The 20725-nt window shown below is 42.4% G+C and overlaps 1 protein-coding gene across 1 annotated transcript in view; it reads right to left on the bottom strand.

The window, feature by feature from the left end:
- Window positions 1–203: 203 nt before the first annotated feature.
- RASGEF1C (RasGEF domain family, member 1C) overlaps window positions 204–20725 on the bottom strand; it is a 28243-nt gene continuing 7721 nt past the window's right edge. The window contains exons 4-13 of the mRNA XM_010578895.1: window positions 17674–17886; window positions 15450–15524; window positions 11699–11794; window positions 10495–10597; window positions 10314–10393; window positions 9580–9675; window positions 4289–4384; window positions 2802–2925; window positions 711–783; window positions 204–280 (exon numbers count right to left, since the gene is read on the bottom strand). Of these exons, the coding sequence (XP_010577197.1) occupies window positions 256–280; window positions 711–783; window positions 2802–2925; window positions 4289–4384; window positions 9580–9675; window positions 10314–10393; window positions 10495–10597; window positions 11699–11794; window positions 15450–15524; window positions 17674–17886 (981 nt within the window). The 3' untranslated portion in view covers window positions 204–255. The remainder of the gene's footprint in view (window positions 281–710; window positions 784–2801; window positions 2926–4288; window positions 4385–9579; window positions 9676–10313; window positions 10394–10494; window positions 10598–11698; window positions 11795–15449; window positions 15525–17673; window positions 17887–20725) is intronic.

The following is a 20725-nucleotide window of genomic DNA, read 5'->3' on the forward strand; positions in this document are numbered from 1 at the left end:
ATTTTGGGCACAGCCACAAATAGTCTGTTTGTCCTTCCTCTCTCTGTCTTAGTTAGAAAAGCGTCATTGTGCACACAGTTCTGTTGATTTCAGTGGATGAATCCAGTTCATCCATCATGTTAGGCAGTCAAAAAAACCCAACCAAAAACTCAAACAAAAAAATTGTCTAAATCCCAAACAGGCATCTTTGGAATCAGTAGTGCAAAATGTTTGCGGATTTCTTTTCCTTGACCTACTGCAATAATCTCTTAATCTTCAAGTCTTTCCTAAAATAGTGGATCTGTAAATTTAAAACATAAGAATAATGAAAAAAAAGCAAATATAAAGGTAGGTTGTTTGGTTTTGTTGTTTTGTTTTTTTTTAAATCACTCTCTTCAGATTCTCACTTATACCAAACCATTATACATCTCTTATAAGAGATATAAACTGTAGGAAGATCCAGTTAACCTAGGGCATTTTTCATCTACACCAGGCCTCTTTTGCATGGGTACAGCACTCTATAAATGCACAAATGGAGGGTATTCTTTAAATGGTGGATAATTTGAGATTACGATAAGCTTTTATCAGTGCCTCAGCTCTGTAGATTAGCTTTAAGTGGAAAAGACCTCCATCAGAGGTCACATTTTACATGTCAGCACTTGACAAGTTTTAACTATCAGTGCAGCATTTTGGAGGTGCTTTAGAAATGAGCTGATAAAATGAGTGGTTACCTTAAGGATTTCCACCTGTCTTTTTCTGTCTGGTTTTCCGGACTTTCACTTTCATATGAAGCCAGATACAACCCTGGAAAAGGTAAATATGTGTTATTCCAACAGCAACAGTAACCCCCTATCACTCTGCATTCTCTTATGTCCTATATTGTAACACACAGCAAGAGAAACTTTAAAATTTCATGGTCTGCCAGGTAGCTGGTAATCAGTAGGACACTGATGTTTAGCTCACATGTCTACCTTTGGAAAGCTGTTAGGTTCATTTTGATGGAACAGTAAAGAAGCCTAGAGTTAAAATATGTTAGCATGACCTTCTTATAACAATATTCAGCAGTTAAATGGTCTCTGGTTTTGCGTATAGAGCTTTGGGCCTATTTACTCCATTGCAGCACTGCTACCAAAGTGTTATATGAACATTAAAAAAGAGAGACCATGAGAGCTGACAGCTAAACAAATAAACTTTTTAAATTAAGGATATTCTCATCACTTCACACAACCTTATCTTCCTCAATCTTTTTAAAGCTTATGGGGACATGGTATCTTAAATGGATACAAAACACCCTCAAGGTAAGAATGAGTTATAGAAACCAGAGAGGGAACACAGTAGAAGAAAATAAACAGGTCTTTTTTTTCTGCAAAACTGTGCACTCTAGGATGCATTTTATGACACCAAAATGTGTCTAGGCTGTAGAGTCTCCTCTGCAAAAGCTGGCGGTGCATTAATATCGCACTGTCTTCACAGAATTTTTTTTAAGTAGGCTGTGATTTGTGTTCACACACATTTCCTCATTTGACTGTTTAGCGATGCTTTATTCTTTAATGCTGGAATCATCTCAGTATTCAAGTCTGTGCTATGATTCAATTGCATTTTAATATTCAAGTGTTGGCCTGCTATTCTGCCATGCTGTGACAAGCACAGTACAGCTGCATTTCACATACCACTGCTGCATCTCTCTAATATATTCTCCCACCTTTTACTCAGGGCAGGTCTTTCTGCTCAGCACTTCCCCTGGGTAACAGGGGAGGCCTGCTGTGACTTCTGCAAAGGACATCTCATGAAAGCAGTACGAATATAGGGGAGGGCATGAGAGAGAAAATCTGCAAACAATTAGTGGGTTGAGGTCATCCTTTTTTGGTCCAGCAGCCTGAAAACTGCACTTCTACCCTTGACTTTCACTTTCTGTCCCTTTAGAGCCTAAAACCAGAACAAATGCCTCCATCCTATCTCCTTTCAATATGTATTACTTTAATCACATTAATTATTCTATTTTGGCAGTCATTCTTCTTAGGATTTAGGCAGGATTTTTGAAGCAGTATTTTGTGTTCCGAAGTAGTCCGTGAAATAAAAACTGTCTGGTCTGATTAACTTGGATTAGTACAGAAAACTGCCTATAGAATCAAGAAAAAATAAACCCAACACCAGTATAGCTTATGGGAATATAGCTATAGACAATTCTGTGCGTGACAATGTACCAAGAGGCAACTGACACAAACCAATATGAAATGACACAGTCTGACATGCTGGATACCAAACTGAAGAGGACAGATAAGTATAAAAAGACAATCAGAGAAATAATTTCAGAACAGGGCTTTCATAGCTACAGCTTAAATTAATTACTAGAAAAGATTTTCTTAAAAATTCTTTTCTGCAGATAACATATTTCTTTGCTGTAGTAGAGGAGGTCAGCTGGACTACCATCGCCGTGGGCTGTGCTCACTGAAGGGATGACAGTGTTGGGTTTGCGGAAGAGATTAGTTCTGGCTCCATCAATCACAGAATGAGTGGCTAAGGGACAGCTGACATTCATAGCAGTCCACAACATGGTTGTGTGGCCTCTTTTTGTGATTACAAAAATAGGGCCACAATGGCAACTTCCTAGACAGTGCCTTATAGAGAAGTTATGGGCAGGAGAAAAGCAATCAGGCAGCAGCTTCATGAGCTAGAAGGTTATATTTGCAAAATCACAAGCTGTGTGACAGGAAAGCTAGGAAAGAACCAGGACTGGTCAGTGAGAGAGGTCACCAAAGCATGGACCAGGGTGTTAGTAGTGATGAAGAGACATAGTGATAAGAGATTGTACAGAGTCTTACCATCTTCAGTAAAAATGGGCGCAGTATGCAAGTAGTGGATGATGTTAGGGTCTTGTTCAAAGGGACATTCCACTTGCTTCCATGTTATAAATTCTCCTACTTGCTTAGCCAGTTCCAGAAATTTCTGTAAACATAAAACCATTCTACTCAGATACAGTAAGATTATCTCAGTAAAACAAACACATCCAAGCAGAAGACTGTGATCCAGGATCCATCGTGCCAACCACAAAGACATTAGGAGAAAAGACCCTCATATATATTAGAAGGGTACCTTTTCACAGTTCATTTACAGGGGAAAGAGAGAGGAAAGGTGTGCTACGTTTCTTCTTACAAGATGTCTCAGTTTGTACTCAAATGAGAATGTATCCATGAACAAAGCTATGGGTTACACATGTATATTTAGGAATAGAGGACATAAACATTGATGGAACAGGAGGGAGCAGAATTAGATATAAATTACACAAAGTGCAGTGACTCCAACGCCTCACAACTCTTCAGGCCTTCTAACATTTCTGATACAATTTAAGGCGATGCCAGGCTCAGTGTTTTAGGCATGACTCACTATCTCACAATGCCAATAACTGAAGGAGAAATTTAATGCAACCCAAGTGACACTGAAGAAATGATTTACAAAGAAGTTGAGAGCTCAAGAACTGTTTTCTCATTGACACCGGGCAGTTCTTTCAGAAGCACCTCATCCCTGCCCCTCCACCAGAATGCAAGAACACAGCCATCACAAGGCATAGCACAATGCAGAGCACCTGAGTGCCTGCACACTGCCGCTAGCAACGAGTTGTACCAGCGTAAAACCATCCGCTCCAGCAGAGAACTGGGGTTACTCAGGATACGTGACTAACACTACCTAGTGCCAGGGCTGTGGGGGAATATAAATCTTCTACTGCATTTAATAGAAATTCTTCTGTGTAAAACCTACAGACAGAGGATAAGACATTCAAATCCTTACATCAGCGGCATGACATTTACCTCATGGACACAGTGATTCTGTACTCTATATGTAATTCTGCTTGCATTCTAACTTTTCTTTAATGACCACAAGTAATTTATGTCTTACTTTGCCAAACCTCTTTATTAAAAATACGAAAGGGTTAAAAAGGCAGATAAAGTATAAAGCATTTTATACTGACTTGTTTATGTGTGTATATAAGAAAAATAGTTTTCCATGTTTTCTGAAAAAGTCATCTTCCCCTCCAAGCCATAAGTATAGCCATTTATACTACTGACACTATATTTCTAGCAGCCAACCAACATCAAGCAAGTTAGGATGATCTGCTTGTAATGTTTATGTAAAACATACATATTAATTCTTTTAAAAAACATTCTGGGATTGGTTTAACCTTCATGCAGTTACTTGAGATGGTCCATTTTGGCATATTCAGTCTTTGCTGGTCTGCGCTGAAATTGCAGGCAAAAGGTCTCAGATAGTGCTATCAGAATGGGATAGATAAAAACATTTTTTCAGATCTTACTTCAAAGTTGACATGTCCATTTGGAAGGCGATTAGCACATCCTTCATTCAAAAAATAAATGTCTTTGATCAATAGGCTGAAGAAGGGGATCACAATCTGTGAAGAGAAATGACATAACTATTATCTTTCCAATTCAGTATTTTCTCTGCACGAAAGAAGAACTCAATCAGGAGAGAGGAGAAAAAAAAATACTAACTTTTCAGTGTGCTACACAGAAAGCAGTACAGTGAAAGGCAAACAAAAGGGCAGTAGGGTATAGAGACACCTTCAGCCATCAGAAGAACGTAGGCTGAAATGAACTGAACACAACGTTCACTGAGCAGAATAACATGACTAAGAAAATGCTAATATTCCAGTTTATTATCAACAGCATCACTGTCTGATGGCACGATCAGACAGCAAAGAGCAAAATAAAATTGCAGAACTCTTCCCTTCTCTGTTGGGTCTTTGTAAGCAAAGATGTTGAATACACAAATCGAGCAATTTAAAGACAGCTGGGAACCAAAGAACCAGTATTGTCCCTGAACAAGGAAAGACAGAATAAAATTTGATGACCAAGGACTTGTGTGTAAACAGTTAATCAGGAGCCGTTTCATTTTCAGCAGCTCCATGTATAGCTACCTCTTGAGGCACGCAATTTCCTTCCTGGTGCCTGATTAGTACAACCTGTTTCTCCAAATTAACCTGCAGACAGCAGGATTGAAAATATTAATTTAGTTGGCAGGAAACTGCCAACAGTAGCCAGAGAGATCATTGTAGCACTCAAAATAAGCCCTGGGCATCATCCAGGGCAAAGTGGCATATAGCAGTGATCCAAGCTTTCTCTCTAAACCAGCAGAGCCAGGTCATAATTTGCTATAGGAAAAGTCTACTTCTAGGTAAGACTCCTGAAATTAATGGAATTACAGGAGGGATAAATTTGATGCCAGATGTTCTACAGCAGAAAGCAGTAACAGCGCTTCTGAGGTGCATCCCCAGCACACCAGCTGAGACCCAGAGTGGATTAGACTCCCTCCAGGTCCTCTTGTGTCACAGCTCAAAGGGAAAAGAAAGATAACACAAAGGACCAGTCCATGACAAAGCTGACCCCCAGGGCTCTGGGATTCGATATTCAAATCTGAGTCTACCCAGCTCTCCAGCAGTGGCACTGTGACAGAAAAAGGCCACTTGGAACGTTTGAGCTATAAGGTCAGCAGCCACCTCTGTGAGCATTTTCCTGTGGCAGCAACACCTGTCTTTTAAGCCACTAAGTACAAACTTAATGACCATGAACTTAAAGGAAAGCACATTGCATGGCAGAGTGTCCAAATGTTTCCACTGGCCTATTTGTAAATTAACTGAACTGTAGCTTGTTAAGTGTGCACCAAAGTTAAAGTGCCTTCATGGCGTGCAAGACCAGCCAAGGGAGCAATCCTTTAGTTAAGTATTTAATGTCGTACTGTTAGTCCATCTCATGCTGTACCTCAGCTGTAGTGGGATATGAAATGGACCTAGAACAGGATTGGCAGCTGTTATTTTTCAGTCTACAGCCTTCACAAAGCAACGGTGAGTGCAAGCAAGTCATAGACGCAAAAACGCTTACTGAGGAAAGGAGTCTACAAGCTACTACCAACTCTTGCTGTGAAAATGGAAGCCAATTTCTGTTTCAGCTAAAATACCACATGCAGTAAACTGCTAAAGATCTGCATCTCTGCTGGCTTTTTTATGGGACAGCCATAGATAAACTCTGTAATGTCAGTGCGATAGCCGTAAAAAAGCCTGGACTGATGCTTCAAGAGCCACTGGCATTATTCTGATACATCCCACTGATACAATATAGGAATGGAAACAAAGCACAGCCTAACCCCCCAAAAATCCTGAGCCCTCCTATCAGGGTAAGGTGGAACAATTTTTAGTCAAACTGAGCTAAGTGTGTTTCAGGATTCATGTTTATATCATCCAAACCAGATCAATCAACGTGAGGTAAAGAATACAATTCAGTCGATGTAGTCTGTTTTCTACCAAAAATGATGATAACTCTGTAACCACTGTGGTCTTATAAGGTGGAAAGATACAGAGAGCCGGAGCCAGATACTGATCCCCAGCTAGAAATTACTGCCAGGTTCTGTCTACATATTTTTTGCAGGCACATGTGAGCTTCTTCTGCCCTGCACCACACTGCCTGGGAGCTAGGTCACCATCATTAGTGGTACTAAACATAAACGAAAAGCCTTGCTGAGAGGGAAGGTATAAGAATGTGGGCTCAATGCCATGCTAATACAGCTACAAAGCCACCAGTCAGCTCAGAGCACGGGCAGAGCTTGTTCTCATCTGCATCCAAAAAGCGTCAAAGACATACCCTAGGATACCAATTGTCTACACATTTCCAGGGGATTTCTGTCTTTGGGTCACCATTTATTTCCCCAATAAAAATATGTTACTCTGTATGTTTTGTTTTCCAAATTTCTGTAGGAAAAGCAACAAAAGTGGATATAGTTACATTCTAATGTTGGCTTCAGTCCAGGCACTTTGCTAGCATAAAATCTGGGTTAGTGCCAGAAACTCGTATTTCACTCCCTTTTGAATCACCCCCCTGTGCCATCCAACCCACCCACATGCTGGAGGACAATTGCCTCCTGCAGAAAGAAGCAAGCTAATGAGATCGGACATGTTCTTCCTCCATAGTATCAGATGGCAACAACACACAGTACTGCACTGTACATACTCCCAACATTTCAAAGCCAGAGACATGTCATTAGCACAATGCAGGGTTTCCCAGTGGAATGACTTAATTTTGGAGGTGGTATAGGTCAGCTGACTGCATAGATAAAACCAGACTTAGTTCCTAACAAGTACACGCCTCTGAATTCTGCATGAAACATCAGCCCTTCTTCATTACCAGTTTTCTTGCCCTGCACTTTGGCAGGTTTATTTCTGTTGCTGTATTGCCCCTCTCAGCTTTGAGAGCTGCCTTGCCGTGCCTTTTTACAAGCCTGCTTGTGAGCAAGTAACAAGTAGTTATGACTATGCCATTTACACACTGAGAGAAGGGCTGGATCAGAACAGTGCGGACTGAAGTCAGGGGATCCTCCACGGGTATATTGAGATCCTTCTCCTACAACCTGTGCTGCAGTCTCGCACAAGCACCCTGAGGATGAGGATGGAGCGGGTGACAAAATCAGGCAGTGTTCTTTGTGCCAGAAGGCCAGTGTCACATGGGGAATTTGGGTGAGATATGTGCACAGAGCAGGAGGAGGGAGGGTGTCCCAGGTCACTGGCTCACCCTGTCTCCCTCTGAGGATATCATTTAGCCCCTGAGCTGTGCTTCTGCTCAAGTGCTGCGCAAAACTCAGCAGCCAAGACACCAGGCCTGAGAAGAGAAGAAAGTAACACTTCTGGTAAGACTGCCAATTACGTATTAGCTCTTTTGAGCCCACGAGCAATTTTTCTTCCTGCGAGACATAACCCACTGCTTAGTCTGTTGGTCTGTGACAAGAGTGCTCCCTCCAAAGCACCTTCCTTCTCAAGCAGATGGACTGAGGCCTGAAGCCTCTATCTGTGCTTCTGGGGTGTCCACTTGTCAAGAAGAGGGGTGGAGGGGATTGGGATCTCAAACTTTTGTAAGCACAATTCAGTTTGAAGATAAAATTTTCTTCAGAGTGAGCTTTGCTGCAAGTTTGCCAAGAAACAACATAATATTCTATCAAAAAAGTGATCATGTTCTTTCAATTTTATTCAAACTCATTAAAACAAATAACTGATAATCCTGCTTATAAAAAGAAACAAAATTCCTTAATTCCTACAGCAAGAATTACACGATCTGCTGTATCTGACACCGTAAAATACCCAGTATGAGTAGCTACCAAATCATATGCTTGAGCATTTTCTTGAACTAATGTTATCTACACAAGGGAAACAGAATATGGACTTTTTCTTATGTAAAATAGATTCCTTTCAATCTAATAACCTCTCTGCCCTCAGTCTTAACCAGCTAGGGGTAGAGATATAACAGAGATTGCTAACTTCCACAGGAAATTAAGTCAAACGATAAAGCAACTGGTTTGAATATATATGATGGTTGCAGAAGAACTAAACTGCAGAAGCATCTCAGACTGACAAGTCCTTACTGCCGTGTGTGAGTTAAAAGAATTTCTCTGCCGGTCACAAACATCCAAAGCCATCGTCTCTTCCTTGCACACAGAAGTGCTTTTCAGAACAACTCTGCGTACTCCCATTGCAGCTGAGCCAGCCTGCGACCAGATGCTGATCTCATTTCACTGTAAATGCTGTGAGATTCCATTAGCTTCAGCAGATTTACATCAAATTTACATGGATGTGAGATTAGCATCTGGCCTGGCTCCTTTAGTGAATGAATACTAAATTCCATATTATGCTTGTTCATGCAGCATCTCCTTTACCTTAGCTATGCTCTGTGCAGAGATTACCTATTTATGACTATGAGCAATTGCAATGTTAAAAATAAACCCTCTTTCACAAAACAACAACAAAAAAAGAGAATTGAACGGAGAAATAAGAAAATTAACAAGAAACACACTGGGGCACAAAACAGGAGAATCCTGCACTAACATCTTGCCAATCTGATTTTTGCAGCATCAGTGACATCTCAGTAAGCTACGTATCTGCCACGAGCACTGATAAAATACTTCAATTCTTGTCACTGAGATGGCAGCAACAACCAAATGAGATGAAAATTCACAAGGACAGAATCTCACCCCAAATTTGCTGCAGTGGATTCAGAACAGACTTCTTTGCAGGACTTGTGGTAAGTCATCTTTCCCTCATGTAAGTGGAGAACCACCTCATCTCTGAGTGCTGCGCCCTTTGCTCTCTATCTCAAATCACACACTACACAATAGGGGCTTGTCTGCACAGAGGCCTGGCTGGCACAGTTGTAACAAAAGCACAGTTCCACCTGGGCCTGCCAGGCTGATGCTCCATACCAAAATAAAAGTCATTTTAGTCTGGAATACCTGTTCCATCAGGTTTATCAATTTAAACAATGTGAATTTTCCAGGGATATAGAGATGCTTGCAACAAAGTCCTCCACGCTGTGCATCCGGCCCTCTCTAGCTCCCCAATGTCCGAGAGCAAGTCCACAAAAGCCCTGTGATCCATTTCAGACTCCTTTCAGCCACCGATTTACATTTCTAATTGCATTTAGCAGTGCACGAGCCTTGCATTGGTGACTCAGGGAAGGGAGGAGAGCATTTGCATCAAGTCTTTGAGCTGCTGACTCTCAGCAGCAATGCACACCACCCATTTGGAGATAAAAGGGATGTGGTCACACTTACCTTCTCCCTGTTGCTGTGTGCAGTGAGGGATCTGTGAGCAGCCCCCCGCAATGCTGTTCTGTAGTTATAGAAGTTACCAGTAGGGTCCATCTGGTGCTAGATACACAAAAGAAGACACATTGGTTAGAAAGCAACCTGGGTCCTCTGAAGATAACCTCACCCACAGCTGTAGTAAACCCCGAACAGAGCCTAGCCTACACCTTAAAAAATCCACATACATACAAAACCCATGAGCCAAAGATACAAAGAGAGATCTACAGATCATGGCTGTTTGTACCTCTGACTGTTCTAGTAACAGCTTACTGAGCTTCTATGTGAAGAATAAGGACTGCACATTTTACATATGCCAAATCCTGGAATCCTCAATACAAAAAACCAGCCTTGGGCCTTGTTCACTCGACGTCCAAGGTATAGCTTGGGAGCTTTACACTCAGCGTTGTGTCTGTGGCCAGACAAAACTGGCATCAGTGCAAGCACTATAGCTTGCGTATGGGCTCATATTTTGGGGTTTTTTTCCTCCTCCTATTTGAGCGCTCTGATTCCCCTCTACATATCAGCAGCTTCACACCTTCCTCACTATAGCTGGGAAACTTCAGCCAGAATCTGGCCCTGTGCCTATGAAACATGCCTGCAAACATCTCATACCTGGATAACAGTGTGAAAATTCACAAACAAAAAGATCCAGAATATAATTCAAGCAGTGTATCAGCACCTTGTGGTAGTTTTTTTTTTACCTCAAGAATGAAAAATTTGGCTGTTTTTACTTTTGACCAAGTCTTCTTTAGCCTGGAAACTGGACTCATGTTCATTCCAGCTACGAGTGAGAAAGAAGAAAAGAGCACCATGGATAAGAGTTGGGTTTCCTGTTTCATCTGTGACAGCTGATGGAGAGACCTGGTTAGAAGCTGTACTTACAAATGATTGCCATCAGCGAATTAAAATTCCCTATGTTAAAGCACTCTCGGGCAACGTCAATGAAGAATTCAATGACTTGTGCTCGCTGTTTCTTTTTTGCAGGCTGCAAATTAAAATAAACAAATATCTGTAATAAGCATATGCAGAATTGGAGGGCATCTTAGGCATTTGTTCCATACATAGCATGGGTCCAGGCACAGCTTGGACCATCTGCTATCAATCACTGGCCCTAATTCTGTTCCAGCAATCCAGTGGATGCTGGTGACTGGCAGTCTCTAAAATCAAAGCTTTCATTGCAGTGACACAGAAGAAATTCAAGGCAATTCCCAGGCTCGCCTCAGTTAATGTCTTAGCGCTGGAACAGGCAGCCCCAACAGCCCTGAAGCAGTGCCTCAGCTCCCTGCTGGCCTCCCTCAAGCCAGTGGGCACATCAGCACAGACTTTCCTAAGGGCAGGATTTCACACCAATGTAACAGCAGCATCTTTGTCCCAGAAAGACTTTGTTTCACTGCCTTAACCCCTTTTCCCTCTTCTGGCCCTTTCGGCAATATGGCCAGGCCAAATGGTAGCTTGCATTTTAAATACACATTTTAATTGGACTGGAACCACCCCACCTTTTCCAAAGATGATCTTCAAATGGTAATGCTTTTGAGTTACAGGCTATCTAGGCTATTTATACTATTACTATTTCTCCCTTGCACACCCTTTTCAAAGGAGAAAACATTAATTTCATTCTGATGGGGCCAAGTTAAACAAACTAAAACCACTACCAAGTTAAAAAACAACTAGTCACAGCTACAGTTAATGGGCAGCAGGACAAAAAGCCATGCAATGGGAATTCACATGCACAACACAGTTTTAGGTGACAGATAACAAATACTGCTCCACTAGAATCTTTTTCAGCAAAAATCTCACAGGATAATTCACAGCATTTTTCCCTCTCTTTTTCCCTGCAGAGTTCATTATTCCACACTGTGCTCCTGATACATCAAGAGAACAGTGTATCCCCTGTGTGTCGCCAGCTCTGTTTTGCAAGATGTTTGTGATTTATCAGGTCACTTCTGTGAGTGCAGTATTACTAAAACTAACCACCAGATGCTTAGCTAGGTCATAAGAAATAAATCCCTAGGTTTTCTTATTAATGTAAAATCTCAAACTGGTACTTCAGGCATGTGATAAAACATGCCATGTACTTTTCACTTACCATGCAAATTTCTGTTGCTACAAGATAGCAGAGTCTATTGAACCATTTCACATAGGCCTCAAGGTTACTTGTCTTCTTCTGTTCACTGAAACAAGTCTGGGAGAAAGAAGCACAGAAAGACATATAACTGTGTTTCGGTTAGCTGCCTGGTCGCTAAGATAAATACTACACAAAGGTAATTATTGGCCACATCTCTCACACACATGGAAGACTGTGCATTGAGGGCCCCCTTCAAAAAGTCAGTAGGTAGGTGGGTGGTTGGCAGATGCACAGGGTCTAGCTGAGTGTGTCACACTGCACAATTCACACTAGTGTACACAAAACAGCCTCATTTTGCCTGCAGCAAGTGTTTGCCAACACAGTCTGCACTGACCCTTGTTCACTGGTATATTAACAGCCAGGGCATTGCAGGATTCAGACAGCAACAAGAATATGCAGAAAAAGTAAGACAAGCACAGTCTTCCATAGCACGCTTGGTTTGTGGCTTTGATTCCAGGACTTCCTTCACTTCAGTAAATGCAATCACCCACAGCCCTTTTCTGGAGGGGAGAGACCATAATTTAGTGAAGTGAACAAGAGATAAGCAAGAGAAAACACAGTTCTAGTTGCTTCTTTATGGAAAAAAAAATATTTCCCGTATTGAGGTTTCAGGATAATAGGCTCTCTAGCGACCAGCTCTATCTTGATGGCTGCTCTTGAACAGGTCACTTACATGCCAGAGATACTTCATCGATAAAAGCCATTGCAAGAAGCACATTTTTCACTTTTTTTTAATGAAACTTAACACAAATTCCCATAACCGATACAGGCTGTGGGAGCAGATACTTGGCTGAACTCTTCCAGTTCCTTTGACATCAACAGATAGTTCGACTGCAGCAGAGTGATAGGGCAGTTCACACAGCCTGAAGATGTTGCTTGGGATTATAAGAATTCAAGTCCTTTTCCCAGCCCTAAATTCTTAGGCTGTCCATCTAGGACACACTGCTCTCTAGAGTTCACGTGATTTATTTGAACATTCATTAACATCCACTAGAGGGTATCAGAGAATACTGATTTTTTGTTTTATTAAGAAGATCATTTCCCAGAGCTACCATAAATATGTGCCCCTAAGAAGAAAATCACAGTGCATAAACACAGATCTGTTAATGTCAATGGTACTACCCATATTATGTAAGTTAAACAAGTGACTAAAACCCCTTAAGAAATGGGGCTTAACATGATTCCCAAGGTAATTCAAAGTAAGAAAATATTCACCTGTGATTCTGTACACAGGCGTGTTTAGAAACAGAAATCACAGTACCATGCTACGGAGCACATCTTAACAATCCTGAAATTCCTAGCCACATTATGAATAGCCCACATATACAATAAAAAATATATTTTAAAAGCATCTCAAAAGTAAATGTCAGCAAGCAGCCTGTAAATATCAAACGACACAAAGGAAACCCAAAGCAGCCCCAGTCTACCCATAGCAGTTGCCTTTCATGCACTCTTTGCTATTTCTCATTCCCTGTTATAGCAAAAAGTACACAAAACCTAGGTTTTGTTCTGAATATGGTATTTCCATCTCAACACTGTTGTCCTGTGCCAGGGCATAAGAACCACAGCTAATACCACAAAACTTGTGAAAAATGTGCAACAGCTGAAGTTGCAACAGACTGCTTTTTAAAGGTTAAGCTTTATAAATGGCAACAATATTTAGCACCTCCCTAGCATCTTCCATCTGCAACTCAAAGTGCTTGATAAACATTCACAAGTGAAGCCTTTTGAAGCCCTCGTACAAGAAAGATGTTTAATATGATCTCCAGCTGGAGAGGATTCAGACCAGAACCAATTCCCTGTGGTTAACAGGGGTGCTCTCCACAGGTCAGGGAATGATATGTCACTCCACGTAAGGTTTGGACTACTATGTACAATGTTCTCCCAGGTCCCACACAATCCCTCAGCTATACCTTACCCTGGTGCAGAGGCTCTTCTAAACCATCGCTGGGACCTCTGGTCAGCCCAGGCAGAGGCTGCAGAAAAGTTCCAGACTACCTCTGCTTTTATCAGCCTTGCTGATTTGAAGCCCAGTAATTTGTTAGTACCATGTCTTGTGTGAAAATGTTACAGCAGTTTTGCTTTAACTAAGTAGGTCCTCCTGGGGGAAGACATTGCCTTGAACTTAAAAGGCAACACAGTGGTGCATTCCTGCTTTGCGCCTATTATTTCCTCTGTTACTGTGCACTTCCTTGAAGTCACAGAACTGTTACTGACAGCACCTCAGTGTTCAGATTTGCATCTGAAGAACATGCGTAACTGTCAAATAGCTTGTCATAGTCTGTCAAGATGATTTGCTCGGATTTCCCATCCCACCATTATTTTCAGGCTCTCCACCTCTCATTCTAATCCTTCCCGTCCACTTTAGCTGACGTTTCCTTATGTTTACTTGGTAACCTCAATTTCTCTTCACGTCTTTGTGGTATTCTGTGCTGGCCCTGCATTTGAAATTCTGGAGACAGCTGCAGCCATTGTGCATACACTAGTTTATTACTGAACATTTCCTTCTTCCTCTTAGCATCCCTTCCCCTCTATGGCTTTATGCAATTTGATTTCACTCACTGCTGCTTCCCTCACACTCTTCCAGAATTCACTCAAATTTAGTGCCCTCATTTGATGTCTTTCATTTTACTTTGATACAGATAATGACAACTGTTTATTTTCAGTCTTGTCCCTCATGTTTGCAGCAGGTTGCTGAAATCTCACTGTGGCTGGTTTGGTATTTCATGCTTCTGTCACATCTTTGCTACCTTGGGGTTCCTTCCTAAAGGATGTGATCAATGCTCAGAATATTTGAAACACCAGCTCTACCCACTCCCCTCTCCCCAAAACAAACTGCAGAATCTCCATAACTCCAATAAGAGATGGAAAGAGCCAATGTTGCACTTTCTATTCATCTATCCATCCATTTTTTCACCATTACAAGCTATTCTGGTGCTCTTTGGGCAGCACTATAAAGAGAGGTCTTCCTGTTATGTTCAGCATCCAATGATGAAATTCTGCCATTGATGTATGATCTCAGTGGGAGCCCATATGCAGTTCTGGGGAAGAATTTTCCACCCTCTTTCTTTTCTGGCAGCCTGTGAAATCTCTGACTCTCCCTCTCCAGCCAGGAAGTCTCTTTCCTTATTGAGGCACTCCCTGAGATGCTGCTTCAACCCCCCCCCCCACCACTGGAATCACTGGAAAGGCTCCAACTGGCTTCCACAGACTTTGGATGAAGCCCTGATCAGGCACTCTCCATTCCCTATGGTGCTTTGGGTTAAAAGCTATTGTGTAGAGAGAGAAGAGTGTGTTGATTCATGACGCACTGACTCATTACTGTGGTGTCTGGGCACAGATTATGGGCATTACATCACATCCAGAGTCTTTACGCCTTCAACACTGGGAACAGACGTTCCCTGGCCGTGTACAGCCGCAAGCCATCTGCCCTGGTCAAAGCAGGTTAGGAGGAACAAGCCAGAAAGCAGAACATCAGGGTGCTGGCCAGTCCCAGGCCAGGACATACTCTCACCAGGAAGGAATGGCAAGGACCTGCCAGTGTGAGCTCTACCAACAGGTCCTATCCTTGCCACAAAAATACAGGTCATCACTTGGCCTGGCCATCATCAACATGTGCCCCAGGCCCTGCTCTTATATGGATCTCATCACATCGGTTCATCTAGAACAAACAGTGATCCCAGGAGACACTTCGCATGCAGACAAATCATACCTTGGTGCCATCCAGAGGGTCTTTATGTACAAATGCCTGCACAAACTCCTCAGGTCCAATGTGACTTAGCCTTTCCTATTGTGGGGGGGGAAGAGAGAGAGGAAGAAATAAGAAGGCACCCCAGAATCTCTTGTGTTTCTCTTGGTAAGGCATCCCCGTTATCTGCCAGCTAGAATGGTGTTACTGAACTGGTAGACAGCCAACTAGCACCAGACATTAAAATTCGTAAGAACAATCAGAGTTATTTCAGCAGAAAGAAGAAAATGAGAATAAATATGTCTCATTACTGACAAGCCAGAATAAGAGCCCTCTCCACTGCACAGAGAGAAAGGTACTGGATGCACAAGACCCCATCTGGGAGCCAGCAGACCTCAGTTCTGTGCTTGGCACTGCCACAGACCTGCTGTGGTCCAGCATTACTCAATAGCCTTGTTTCCCAGCTGTTAAAATGGCAGTAATGCTGTGATCCGGTAACCATAGCAATCCCTTGCTTATCTGCACACACAGTGCTCTGACCCTACCTCCCTACTCAGTGAAGCTCAGGTGATACCCCAGGGTGGTGGCTCTGTGCCACTGGGGAAGGAAGGCATTGAAGATACATGTGCTTACATTAAAGGCATTGCTGACACTGTAGAGTGGTACAGGCATTAACCAAACCAAGACTAAATAAAGCATCCAGATCTCTCTTAGTAACTAAGACAGGCCATCTCCACCAGCTTCTGAACAAACCTGGCAGTTCCAGCCACACCACTGGCCTTCTTAATAGGCTTTTCAATTCCCTTAAACATGTTTATTAGAAAAAAATATTTTCAGCAGGTTGTAGGTCACAAAGGTATTTCAGAGGAGGTATTTTGGAATTCCCACAGCCCAAACTTAGGACACTCAAGCAACAATAAAATCAATGGTAGTTTTGCGTAAGTGAAAATTTTACAGCTACTCACATGCTATTTCCCTTGGCTTCTCACCTTGCTACTGATAACTGAACAGGACTCTTACCGACAAATAACTGTTACTAAATAAGTAGCAGATAATTCTTACTAACAAATAAGCATCAGACAGTTTTAGTGCAGAGTAGCTGGTGTACCGGATACAGTAAGTGAAAGAAAAGGTAGAGAGCACTGATTACAGTAAAGTGGAATGAAAACCTCTGGCTGCATTAGTTTTAAAAGTGCCGTGGTGCCCTGGTTACAGGGAATCTCCCCTTGGAAGACAGCTGTACTGCAGAGGAAAAGAAAAGCAAGAGACAAACTCCAGGCAAAAGGTCTTCTACTCTGGGGCTTAAGCTATATAAAGCAAAAAGAGACAAAGTTGCACGTTCTGAAAACTAACCAAGGTGAGAAGATGATCCTGAATTTGGGGTTTCTGAGCTGTTCCACTTCTTGACAAATAGAGTGTCAACTACCTTCAGAATTCCCAAGGCTAATTCCATGATATTCACTCCAATCCACAGTCCATTTCATGGTTTGTTTTTCCAGCCTTCCTCTCAAGGATGAACACTGTCTACAGGAGGACAGGCAGCAGGGAATCATTACAGCATCAAGAGATCTGCAGATGGCAGCAATGTTTTATGTTCTTCTGTGAACATCCAGGAGGTCTACACAGAGGACCTGAACCTGGGAGAAGGCTGTGCAACACAACAGTCTGTCCAACATCCTGGTACTGCAATTGGAGTGATTACCATCAAAAGCCTGTTTGAGAGTGAACTGCAGTCCAATGAGGGAAACAGCAGGACTTTGGGTGGGTGGTATTTGCACACCCTTGTATGTCCATGCACAAAGTCCCAAAGGGAAGAATGAAAAATGCATCAGACAACTCAGATGCTTTGTGTATCTGTAGGAACAGATCTGAACTGTTAACATTTCTTCCAAATTAATAAAAGGGCTAATGACCAGCCATTTCAATAGCACCTTCAGGTTGTGGGGCTCAGAGCACCTTACAGAAGTAAGAACCTCCTGACCTTGCTGGGACTATGACTTGCATTTCACAAATAAACAAGCTGAAAAAGTAAAGTGACCCACCCCGAGATGCACAGAACACTCTGATATATAGCTTGCTTCTCAAGCATCTCTTAACCTGTCAAACTTTGCCTCCTGCTGCAGTGCTCATACAGCATGGGATGTGCTGCAGCAGTGCAGACATTTTTTGGTTATGTCTGGAATACTTAGCAGCTGATGGCTTAAAATAATACCTCTGACTGCAGAAGTTGGGAACCATTCCCACTTACCAGCTCCACATGTGTCAGCTGCTGAGCCAGAGTGTAAGGGTCACTGCAGACACTCAGGATTTCTCTCTGAATTGATGGAGGTTTACTTTTAAAGGCAACCAGCTTATCAGAGACAGCAGCGCTGATCTTGACAATCCCTTCTTGCCCATGGCTGAGGGTTGCAAGCTTTTGATTCAGGGTTTGCAAAAGCTGATTCATCTTTTTCCAGTAGGCCTGGAAAGACAGGGAGAGAAAGAAACATAAACCATCCACAAAACTTGACAAAGGAGTGTTTTTATGCTGAATTTTCCCTTCTGCAAAATACTCCTAAGCCAGCAACAGGTTACCATTTTATTTTCAACAAGCCTATTTCAGAATAACCAGTCAGCTTAATTACAGTTCTGTGCTCCGGACCACAGAAACAGACTGCAGTCAAGAGATGAGGCAGGCAGGACTGGTGGGTTGGGCTGGCACTGATACTCACATATTCCTGCCAACATCAGGATCAGAGGAGAGGTAATGCTACAACATGAGTTACTGCAGCTTTCTGGAGCACAGCAGCATTCGATACCTATCCTTTATGTCAGCTACATGTTGGCTGAGAACCGTACCTGTTAGTGGTGCCTAGTCAACTCCTATTTATTAGGAATAAGAAATGTTTCTAATGCTATTCTCTCCATCCTTTTGAGCTGAAAGCAGCAGAAGCATGCTGCTACTTGCTACCCAGTTGGAGTGGTCTGAGCTTCGTGTAGCTTTGGGTATTTAATATCCAGAATGTTAATTACTGCTGAAGGAAGCTCATATCATATTCCAAGCACAGCCGCGTGCTCAGCAGGATGATCATTACTAAGTTGCTCAGGTTGTTTTCAGAGCTGGAGCAGCTCTTTAACAGACAACGAGTGGAGCTGCTGGCCACGGAGGATGGGCAGAAAGAAATGACTTCAACTCTTCACGACTGACAGATGCAGACATCATAAAACTGAGATAACTGAGAGAACTGGTGGATGGGCTCTAAAGACAAGGATTAATTGGAAATGTCCTTGGGCAAAAGCTTCACAGGGAACACGAGGTGTAGCCTGCTGAGGAACACGGCCTCATGGGCTTTCCCAGCCAGAGAAAGGAGCATCAGGCAGGGGTGCAATGGGTGCTTGCTCAGTTTCAAAGAGCACGGTCACTTGGGAAAACAGTTTGCAGGCTGGCCTACTGCCAGCTCCTCTTCCAGCACAAAGACACACAGTGGAAAGATCCTCTGGCTCCCCACAAGTGGAATAACTCCTTACTCCCCATCCAAACAGAATTTAGTAACATCAAGTTGCCAGTAACATCAGTTTGTAATCTGTCAGTATGAAACCAGAGCTGGCAAGGAGCCCTCTTCTGTGACATCTGTACTGTACAGCAGATGTACACCCCGGCACCCTCCACGTAGTCCTCATCATCGCAACAGGACTTGGCCAGATTGTGCCTTCCCAAGAAGACCAACACACACCTGTGTCACATCCCAAGCTGGACACAGCCCAAGTGAAGTCTTGGGAAGTACTCCTGAATCCCATGGTTTAGATCCAGCCTTTGTCTTCTTCAGACTTTTGTAGACTGTGGATAGTCTTCAGTGTCAGGCATTGACAGCACTCATGTTTCAGGTGTTCAAGGTACCAGAAGCCAGAGTCAGCGCTCCTCTCACCTACACAGGATCCCATCTGCACACTGGAAGTAGCATCTCCTGCTAGTTCACAGTGAAAAATAACATGCGTACATTTACCCTGTTTCCATTACAGTCTGAGGCTGGAAACCTTCAGAACATCTGGTTCTTCAACTTTTGCTGCAACACTTTGTAACTTTCATACAGCGTTTCTAGCAGAAGGTTTCACATGGCTGAGGAAGCTCTCATTTCATTCCAGGAAGATGCTCCCTTGAGCTGGGCTGGGGATGTAGTCAGGCGTTTTTTTTGCAAAATAGACCTGATAAGTCTGAAATGAAGCAAGTACCTAGAAGGCAGGAGGGACTTGTCTGGGAGAATGACGACACATGTTCTGTTCGGAAGCAAATCACACAGGAGGAGTGAAAACTGAGTGAGGAAGATGTAAACTTCCAGACTACTGGCCTTCTTCACGTAAATCCTCAAACAGATGGTCACACTTTAGATTTACAAAGACTCCTGAACCCACTACTGACCACCATCTAAATATTTCTCCGGTTTACATCCAGGTGTGTTTGCAAATCTCAGAGCTTATGAAGCTCTACGAGTAAAATGTTATTTTTTAGTGGAAACTCAAATAGCGACATATTTGGTATTTTGTGAACATATTTTGTAAACAGGAGAATTAATTTCAGGGGTGAGGCGGGGGCATGCCACTGAAATCCAAGTTTTCTACTGAACATAAAACGTTTGGCTAAAAAACTTTTAGCTGAAAACCCAGTTCTCTTTCAAAAAGGAGTTTGGATGAGAAATCTTGGACCAGCCATGTCTGTGCAGGATCAAATTCTTCACTGTTTGGATGAAAAGCCAAAAAGCAGCATAAAATTGCTTGAAAGACATGCATATTAGCCAGTCTTTCAATAAATCCTTATCAAGAGATCTAGTTTCACCTAGTTTTGTAGGGAATATGGCACAAAAATATAGATATAGACAACAGTAAACAAAGACTCAGGTAAGCCAATCGCCTAATAAAGAATTAAATGAGAGACACACTTAATGAATACAAAAAAATTATTTAGAAATTAGAGCTCTTGAAGAGACTCACTGAAAATCGGTTGGGTGCACCTTTGCCTAGAAAGCTTTTCTGTGCATGTTTGGGGAGAAATTAAAAAAAAACCCAACAACTGCTTTTGTCCTTTTAAAAGCATTTCCTGCCTTCTTTAAACTATGTTCACTAAGTGAAAACAATATTGTTCATTACCTTCAACATGCTGGTAATTATCTTGCCACAAAGTGACCCCCCATTGTACCGGGGCTGCATGCTGGACTCTATCAACTGATTTCACTTCATTGCCACATTAACAGTCAAAAGAAGCATATTACTGTTTAATATTTAAAGAAAATGTTTCGTTCTTAACTGGGAAAGTTCCTCTGAAGACA

This window comes from Haliaeetus leucocephalus, unplaced genomic scaffold, assembly GCF_000737465.1.
Source record: "Haliaeetus leucocephalus isolate CR32 unplaced genomic scaffold, Haliaeetus_leucocephalus-4.0 Scaffold656, whole genome shotgun sequence".
Classification (NCBI taxonomy): domain Eukaryota; kingdom Metazoa; phylum Chordata; class Aves; order Accipitriformes; family Accipitridae; genus Haliaeetus; species Haliaeetus leucocephalus.